At 50.9% G+C, this 8,783-nt stretch overlaps 4 protein-coding genes across 4 annotated transcripts; 2 read left to right on the top strand and 2 right to left on the bottom strand.

Moving 5' to 3' along the window:
* Nucleotides 1-1,232: 1,232 nt before the first annotated feature.
* Nucleotides 1,233-2,666, top strand: TGAM01_v204411 (DnaJ like subfamily B member 4; the record flags this gene model as incomplete). Its single annotated transcript, XM_018810286.1, has 3 exons — nt 1,233-1,312; nt 1,545-2,304; nt 2,373-2,666. The coding sequence occupies 3 exons, from the start codon at nt 1,233-1,235 to the stop codon at nt 2,664-2,666; spliced, it is 1,134 nt and encodes a 377-aa protein (XP_018656534.1).
* A 1,668-nt stretch (nt 2,667-4,334) lies between these two features.
* TGAM01_v204410 (phosphoglycolate phosphatase) lies at nt 4,335-5,145 on the top strand (the record flags this gene model as incomplete). The annotated part of the gene is made up of 2 exons (XM_018810285.1): nt 4,335-4,343; nt 4,417-5,145. The coding sequence occupies 2 exons, from the start codon at nt 4,335-4,337 to the stop codon at nt 5,143-5,145; spliced, it is 738 nt and encodes a 245-aa protein (XP_018656533.1).
* Nucleotides 5,146-5,383: 238 nt separating this feature from the next.
* TGAM01_v204409 (hypothetical protein) lies at nt 5,384-7,057 on the bottom strand (the record flags this gene model as incomplete). The annotated part of the gene is made up of 3 exons (XM_018810284.1): nt 5,384-6,489; nt 6,551-6,585; nt 6,672-7,057. The coding sequence occupies 3 exons, from the start codon at nt 7,055-7,057 to the stop codon at nt 5,384-5,386; spliced, it is 1,527 nt and encodes a 508-aa protein (XP_018656532.1).
* Nucleotides 7,058-7,342: 285 nt separating this feature from the next.
* TGAM01_v204408 (D-galacturonic acid reductase) lies at nt 7,343-8,727 on the bottom strand (the record flags this gene model as incomplete). The annotated part of the gene is made up of 3 exons (XM_018810283.1): nt 7,343-8,406; nt 8,470-8,632; nt 8,701-8,727. The coding sequence occupies 3 exons, from the start codon at nt 8,725-8,727 to the stop codon at nt 7,343-7,345; spliced, it is 1,254 nt and encodes a 417-aa protein (XP_018656531.1).
* Between the last annotated feature and the right edge of the window lie 56 nt (nt 8,728-8,783).

The raw sequence follows: 8,783 nt of genomic DNA, 5'->3' as shown, positions 1-8,783 counted from the left end.
TGTGTAAATGAAATGTGCTCTTATCACGAATGGAATATCGTCTTTTGTGACTGGGAAATTGCATCAATGCGTATCACAGCTTGTATTTCGTCACGAAGCGAATGTACATGCGAGCACGTTGTGGTGGAAGAGGTACTTGCGTGTACATGGAGAGTGGGCGGGAAAAAAAGCATCACCTGCTCGTTTGCGAGTCACCTGGCTATCAATCCTGTACTGCTACGAGCGAAAGCAAAGAGTTGGATATTAATAAATAGGAGGATGAGCAGAAGATAAATCGAGAGACAAACCCGCTCCATTCCCCTCTTTTGGTTTCCTCTTCTATCCCTACTTCCGACGAGCTGCTGCTGCTGCTCTCCATTGCTGTGCGTTGGCGCTGCCGGTTGAATTAGTACATGGCAGCTGCAGGCATTTTCTGGCTCGCCGCATCGCATCGCATCCACAACGCATCACAACACACGTACTCGTACGCAGCACATCACTCGCTATCCGTGCACTGGGCCTCGGTCGTTGCGCCGCCTCCTGCTTTGCTCATTGGCTCACTGCGGTGCTGCATGCCTCGAGCCCGCTCCCACCAACTGCTGCAGCCGCCATTGACACCTCCCAGGGTGCATTATCTTGCCTCCAGGTATAAGCCAGCCGCCCCGATATAAAAGCCGTGCCACGTCCAATCTCCTGTCTCGTCGGAATATCAATTGGACATCCTGTCTGCGGCGATCAAACGGGATATACGGTCAATGCTCTTGTCCTACCGACTGATATTCTCAGCATACCCAATACTGCTTCCACAGTCCAAACCCCAGCGGTCTCGTGCGTCATAGGCGGTAGCGGGAAGCTTCTACAAGGTCCCAGCACCAGCGGCCCCACCCACGGCTCACTCGACCCTGCTACAGGTGCTAAGCCTGACAACTGACTAGGTTCCGGGGCTATCGAGGGCCTATTAATTGGTAGTGGCCATCTTCTTTCTCACTTTGTGTCCCAGCTTCCCCTCCATATTCTCCATACCAAACGATTCTTACCCTCTCTTTCTTTTCACCTTCCTTCACTACGATTCAATACTACGAAGACAAAAAGGCAATCTTGTGTTTCTTCTTGTGCTTCGACCAAGCTACGATACCGAGTGTCAACTCTACTCTTTTGCACTCGACTCATTTGAACTTTTTTAACTGTCGACATCATCACCCCACCAACTGCTACCTAGGGAGAACTCACACTGTCATCCGGCAGCCATCAAGATGGTGAAGGAGACCAAGCTCTACGATACTCTGAGTGTCAAACCTGAAGCGTCGCAAGATGAAATAAAAAAAGGCTACAGGTATGTATGGATAACCTCATTTATTTTTGACGATTTGCTTTCCGTCCCTTACCTTTGGCTTCCCTTGCTTTTGTCGTCATTGCTTGGGCCAAGAGCTAGCTGTGGGTGGCAATTGGGGAGCATGACCAATCCGCAAGCCTCCTCCTCCCCACACAGCTTACCGCCCAACCAGCATATTCCCGGTTGAGAACAGAGAATTGACCATTGATGCTAACCACAACTTCGCATACAGAAAAGCTGCCTTGAAGTGGCACCCTGACAAGAACAAGGACAACCCCAATGCCTCCGAAAAATTCAAGGAGTGTTCCCAAGCCTACGAGATCCTGTCCGACCCGGAGAAGCGCAAAATCTATGACCAATATGGCCTCGAGTTCCTGCTGCGGGGTGGTGCTCCTCCTCCCGAAGGCGGTCCAGGGGCCAACTTCCAAGCGGGAGCAGGCGGTATGCCTGGCGGCTTCGGTGGTTTCGACTTCGGAGGGATGCCGGGAGGCGGCGGCGGCGCCAGGACTTTCCATTTCAGCACTGGCGGAAACGGCTCCAAGGCGTACAACTTCAACAACCCCGAAGACATATTTACAGAGTTTATGCGTAGCAACATGCATGGCGGTGGTGGCGGCGTAGGCGGCGACGACGACGATTTTGGCTTCTTCAGCAGTTCATCATTCGGCGGCGGCGGCGGCGGTCCTCGGCCGGGACGAACGAGGGCGAGATCTGGCTTCGCTGAGGCGCCCAGGAACCGCGAACCAACACCCGAAATTACCACTGTTGAACGGCCGCTACCTCTTTCTCTCGAAGAGTTATTCAATGGAACGACAAAGAAGATGAAGATTAAGCGCAAGACTTTTGACGAGACCGGAAAGCGAGTGCAAACCGACCAGATATTGGAAGTACCCATCAAGCCGGGTCTGAAGAAGGGATCTAAAATCAAGTTTAACGGAGTTGGCGATCAAGTAGAGGGTGGTAGACAAGATTTGCATTTCATCGTTGAAGAGGTAAGCTGGCCCACCACTGAATTCATACATACTTTGATATGAACTATTACTAACTACTTGACTTACAGAAAGATCATCCCCTCTTCAAGCGAGAAGACAACGACATTGTGCACACCGTTACCTTGGACCTAAAGGAAGCCTTGACTGGATGGAAGCGAGTAGTCACTACAATTGACGGCAAGCAAATCAGCATAGAAAAAGGCGGCCCAACCCAGCCCGGAAGTGAAGATCGGTATCCGGGGCTGGGAATGCCCATGACGAAGAAGCCTGGCCAACGAGGCGACTTTATCGTTCGCTACAAGGTCAATTTCCCATCAAGCTTGTCCCAAGATCAAAAGGCACAGCTCAAAGAGATTTTGTAAAGGACAAAAATGTTAGAAAAAGAAGTTTTTTGGGACGCACAGAGCTTGAGAGAGGGGGAAAAGAACAATATATCCACATAGCGACAGAGGGCTTGGTATGCGGGACATGAACAGGACCTCAGGAACCGAGCCACGAGACCCCTTTTTGCAAGGCTGGGAATGTCTGTGCAGTCCGACATGGATAGGGCGGTACGATGCCGCCTGATAGTACGATGATGGCAAGCTGGCGTGTTTTCTTCTTCTTTGTTTTTATTATTATTTACTTTTTTTGGGCACTTTTTGCACTGTCAAAACGAATTGACAGCGATTACGGCGTTTCAGGGATGCATTTCTGGGAGAGTTCAAAGCACGCGGTGGATTCTTTGTTGACATGATGGAAGAAAAAGACATTACTAGGATATTGTGGTTGAGGTGGACTTGAAAGAGGCTTTACTTCACTATAGTAATCGTGTTCATGTTAGTCGGGTGTTGTAGCCCAAAGCCGTACCGAGACGGATGGATGGAGGGATGGATTTGATCAACTGAACTTATAGCGGATTTATTTTGGTAAAAATTGTTTATACAAGCAGTAGCATTTTTTTGGTTGCTTCATCAACTTCATTCTTCGAATGGTACGGCCTGTGGGTTTTCAAATTAGCGCTTGCAACAACCCCTGCGGGCTGTTTAATTACAGTGCTGTCATGACGATATCATCACTTATTCTTACGGCCTTTACAGAGTGACATGCTGGTCTCAGCCACGGGCGGCTGCGTTCCATGGGGTGGTCACGGGGATTTAAAGCACGAGGAGAATTCCAAGCGCAGTTCTGATTAGAGTAGCTGTATTCATTGGCTCGACGCATTTGATGATGTATTGCTGTAATATATAACATTTGATTTGGTAGCAGCAACAGCAGCAGCAGCAGCAGCATCTTGTAAGCAAGCAAAACTGCCGCCCGCAGCCGGATTTCAAGCTATGGAGTCAAAAGCAAGCGAGCGTGTCCACTAACATGGTTCCGAAGGAGGGGCAATGACGACACTGGGCAAGGATTTCAGGGGGAGGGGTAAAATGATGGGTGAAGCAAGGCAAGGCTGTGAAGAAGCTGCGAGACTCTAGGATGTAGATTTAGGGAAATAAGAAGGAGAAAAAAGAGACGCTAATCAAGGGGGATGCAGTAAAAGGCCATTGTTTTGGGATTGTCGATGGAATGAATGGCGGTGCTGATAATTTGAGTGTAGTAGCTATTTTATTAGCATGTGATTTAGACGATAGAATAAGAGAGACAAAAATTGAGTTAACATGTAGTTATGATTCAATTGCGCATGGCTACGACATTTCTGTAAACGGCGAGAATCAGGATTTTGAGGGGGCCTGCATGCGAAATGCGTTTTACACGATGCCGCATTGTTTCATATGAGGTAATTTTACAGATGGCACTGCACTCTAACTGGGCCTTGGAGTAGGACTTGCGAACTCCCGTGTGTTGCTGTGTGGAGAGCTGCTAAAGGCGTTTAGTCTTTACGACGTGCTGTGGGTTGGGCTTATATACTTGCTGCTTCGCTCGTTTTGTTCTCCTCCTTCTCCTTTTCTTTCTCTTCATACCATTGCGAACCTAGAATCTAATTAGATACCCTCTCTTCTTCTTTTCTCTTCTTTGGAATAATATTATCTTTAGAATATACCATCAAAATGCCTGAAGTAAGTACCAGTCACTACCATTACTCTACTTCTCCGTACTGTCTTCCCCAACATTCGCTAATTAATTCTTCAGATCACCGCCATCCTCTTCGACTGCGACAACACCCTCGTCCTCTCCGAGGAGCTCGCCTTCGAGGCCTGCGCAGACCTCATCAACCAAATCTGCGCCGAGCGCAACGTCCCCGTCAAGTTCACCGGCGAGACGCTCATCACCGAGTTCGTCGGCCAAAACTTCCGCGGCATGCTCACCACGCTGCAGAAGACGCACGGCATCGAGATTGCCCCCGACGACCTGGAGAAGTACGTGCTGATGGAGGAGGACGCCGTCATTGCCAAGCTGAAAGCCTCGCTGAAGCCGTGCGTCGGCGTCGACGAGCAGCTGCAGGCGCTGGCAGCCAAGAAGCAGTACCAGCTCGCCGTGGTGTCGTCGTCGGCGCTGAGGCGAGTGCGCGCGTCGATTGAAAAGGTTGGGCAGGACAAGTACTTCCCTGGGGACGTGGTCTTTTCGGCGGCGACGTCACTGGAGAAGCCGACGAGCAAGCCGGACCCGGCGATTTACCTGCATGCGCTGAAAGTGTTGGGCAAGAAGGCGGAGGAGAGCGTTGCGGTGGAGGATAGCAAGAGCGGCACGCTGAGTGCGACGAGGGCGGGGATCAAGACGATTGGCTATGTTGGGCCTTATGCGGATGATAAGAAGGAGGAGATGGAGGGCGTGTTGAGGAGTGCGGGCGCGGTGGTGATTATGCGTGACTGGAGCGAGTTTCCTGCTGCGCTGGCGAAGATTGAGAAGGGCGAGGTTTAAACAAGCTTTTTTTGCTCGTTTTCTACATTTTGTGTTTTGGATTGAAGCCTTTTATATTTTAGAGCCTTTTGGTGCTCAACGTCTTGCTTAATAAAGAGAAGAAAGAAACAAAAATAGAGAAAGAAAAAGAGCTGGCAAAAGGCTAGATATGAATAGATACGACGGTATGAATTGACGGTCTTGGAATGAGCCTATCTGATCTAACTGCTTTCTTTATATACAAATGTTTAATTGTGATTCATTTACTCCAGTCCATCAGGAAACTGTTTACGCTCTGCAATGTCGTCCTGCTTGGATTCGCCTCTGGATACACCGTCATGATGGTCCCTAGCCTAATCTTGACCAGCATTTTTGTGAACGACGCATTTTCATCAGGGATGCGGAAGTTGCCCTGTTCGTCAAAGAGGTAGCATGACAGCGCAAGGGCGACTCCCACTGAGAGGTCCTTGCCCGAGTCACAGGCTACAACAATCTGCGGTGGTTTTTTGCTCTCACTCGCTGAGGAATCTGATGCTGAATGGTGTTTCTGTAGGAAACTAGCTGCAAAGGAGCATATCTCTGGCAGGGCGAGGCGGAGATTGCGGCTGGCAGTCTTGTGTTTGCCCAGGTCGACGCGAATATGCGTTGGAGACTGGACCCATGATTCCTTTGGAGTGGGAGAAGCGTCGGTAAGTAGGATGAGGCACTCGTCTTCTTGCTTGACCGGTGGGGTAGAGAGATCATGGGATGTTGATATGGCACGGACAGATATGTGCGGTGTGAGTTGTTTTCGCGGAAGAGCGGTTTGACTGCCTTCTCCGGCCTGGCGCTTTATCTTGGCTTCCTCTACTAGACGAACGATGAGGTCGGGAAGATTAGCTTCAGGGGAAGAAAGGAGAGCTGTGGTATTGGCCCAGAAGACGTCAGGGGTGAGTCCTAAGGCCCAGTTCTCGGTGTCGTCTCCTGCGCCTTGGATGTAGCCGCCCTCGTCTACCTCGCTGCCAATGACTCGTCTGCTGGCGGTGCAGCATATGACAGGTCTAAAGTCTTCGAATATGACATTTTGTTGATCGATTTCACTGTCGTTCTCTTCTTCCTCGTCTGAATCTGGAGAGATGGGGAGGGATGACTCTTGCGTGATCCAGAGGGGGCGAAGAGGTTTTGTGAGTGATGTGGGGAGAGTGAGGTTGAGTTCTTTGAGAGAAGCGAGGAATGATGGTATGAGGGCGAGGATTTGGGAGTGTGTTGATGCGGGTAGGTAAGGGGGGAGGAAGAGGTTGGAGGAAAGGGGGTGGTCTGGGAGGAGGGCGCGGTTCATGACGGCGCACCAGATGGGGATGGTGGTGGAGAGGGCATCAGGCATGCCTATCAAATGGTCAGTATAAGATTTATATAGGTGAACAGATTTAAATGAGAGAAAGCATACGTTTACCGCGGCGGGTTGAGTCGACAATGATGATCCTAATCCCATATAAGTCAGCGATGCTATACTCTTCACTACATCCTTAATATAGAGCAAATAACGATCAAATGGAATTTATACATACCCATCATTCTCCTCAATCAAATCAATCAAATGCAAATTCAGCCTCCTAGTGCTAAACTTCCACGCCCGCTCATGCCCATCCGTGCTCTTGAAATAGGCGCTGCCGTCCTTGTTCTCCGGCGGAATGTACCAGCTCCCGCAGCGCTCATTCGCCACCAGCGGCCTGCCTTTTCTCTTGGGCTTCTTCCCTGATCCCGGATCGTGAGATTGTTGTTGACGAGTGGAAAAGGCAGAGGCGACTTGCGCGACGTAGGCGGCGTCGGCGTGGATGGATTTGAGGCGGTTGTGAGGCGTGAGGGTGCTGCGGCGCAGTTGGGTGAGGAGGCTGGAGATGGAGGGCTGGTTGGAGAAGATGTCGTCTTCGTCGATGTCTTGGGATAAGGTCATTTTTAACGATCTTTTGCTTGGTTACTTGTTGTGTGGTGTTTCCTCATGAGCGGTGGTAGTGATATGAGATACAAAGGTTCTCAGTGTTGCAGTGAAATTTTATATTAGTGGCTGGTAGTGTGGGTTCATGCTCAAGTCTGTCAACTCAGATAAGAAGCATCGCATCAGCTACCAAAGTTGACAGCATTAAGCTACAACCAAGCAGCATTTTGATTGAGAAAATTTTACAATTCTATCTTATTTTCATTTTCGTACATTATACTCCTTCATTACTCGCTATTTAATTTACACCAGCTTCCACGCTCCATTCTCCACCACAATCTGAATCTCGCGCCCCTCGTCAATACTCCGTCGTCCAGCCTCCAAAATGGCCGTTGTCGCAATCGTGTTATTCAGCGTTGGCAGGCCCTTTGCATCCAGATCCGCCGGCTTCGCCCTGCCCTCATTGACCGCGCGGCAGCCGTCGACAAACTTCTCAATGGAAATGTAGCCGTAGCCCGTCTGGCCGTTGAAGTTGCCGTCCTCGTCGGGGGCGTATCGCATGTAAAAGGGGTTGAACCACTGCAGCTGGCCGGCGCGGTCGTCTGCGACATCGTAGCCTCGGTGGGCCTGGTCGACGCGGATCTCGCCCTCCTTGGCCAGGTAGTGGAAGTACTGGTTGGTGTGGATGCCTGCGCGCTGGGGAGCTGTCCATGATGACGTGTAGACGGCAATGGCGCGCTTGTTGGGCTCGTCCTTGCGCTGCCAAGTCACCAGCAGAGAAATAGTATCTTCAGTCTCATCGACACATCCCAGACTGGTGGCAACGCCCTTGGAAGACGACGCAGAGACCTTGACGGGCAGGTATCCGCGCTGCTGGACCATGGAGTCGCAGATGTCAATGTGGTGGCTGTTGAGGTAGTACGAAATGTCCGAGTCCTTGCCGGCCCACGACTTGAACGTCTCGAGCTGCGACTTGGGCTGCGACATGTACGAGTAAAAGTAGTTCCAGTCGCCCAGCGCCTGGGCCTTGAAGCGCGCGTCGCTGTAGGCCGGGTCGAAGCGCTTGTGGTGCTCGATGAAGACGTAGACGCCCTTTTCGGCGGCCTTTTGCGCCAGCTCGACGTGGTGCTGCAGCAGCTTGACGGCGGGCTTGGTGATGAGGACGTGGATGCCGCGCTCGATGGCGTAGAGGGCGATGGGGAAGTGCGTGGGATCAGGCGTGAAGATGGTGATGGCGTCGCCGGGCTTGAGCTGGTCGATGGCGGCCTTGTAGGCGTCGGCGTCGACCTTGTCGTTTGCGGGGAACGAGTCGAAGGAGGTGTCGAGGTTGTTGTAGACTTGGGTGATGTTTTTATCGAGATGTTCGCCTATTATACGTCCAAAGTTAGCATCCATATATGTCATTTCATCTATAATACAGCAATACTCACGGATTGCCGGAAACTTTGTGCCATTGACGCCCACCATGCCCAGCTGGCCAACCTTGCCTCGTCGTCGCAGGTCAAAGAGGGTGAGGCCAACGACGCCCACCTTTTTGTCGGAGCCAGACATTCCACCACCGACGAAGCCAGTGGTGTACTCGCCGGTACCGATCTGTGTTGAACAATTAGCATATGTTTATCTATGCGCAACGAACACAAGTTTTGAGAAGCTTCACTCACCATCAATACGTTGAGAGGAGTCGCCATGGTGAGAGGTGAATTAATTGGGGTATCTTAGAATAAGGAGACAACTCAATGAGAAA

This window comes from Trichoderma gamsii, assembly GCF_001481775.2.
Source record: "Trichoderma gamsii strain T6085 chromosome Unknown Scaffold_12.2, whole genome shotgun sequence".
NCBI classification, from domain to species: domain Eukaryota; kingdom Fungi; phylum Ascomycota; class Sordariomycetes; order Hypocreales; family Hypocreaceae; genus Trichoderma; species Trichoderma gamsii.
This window is presented reverse-complemented; position numbering and strand designations above follow the sequence as displayed.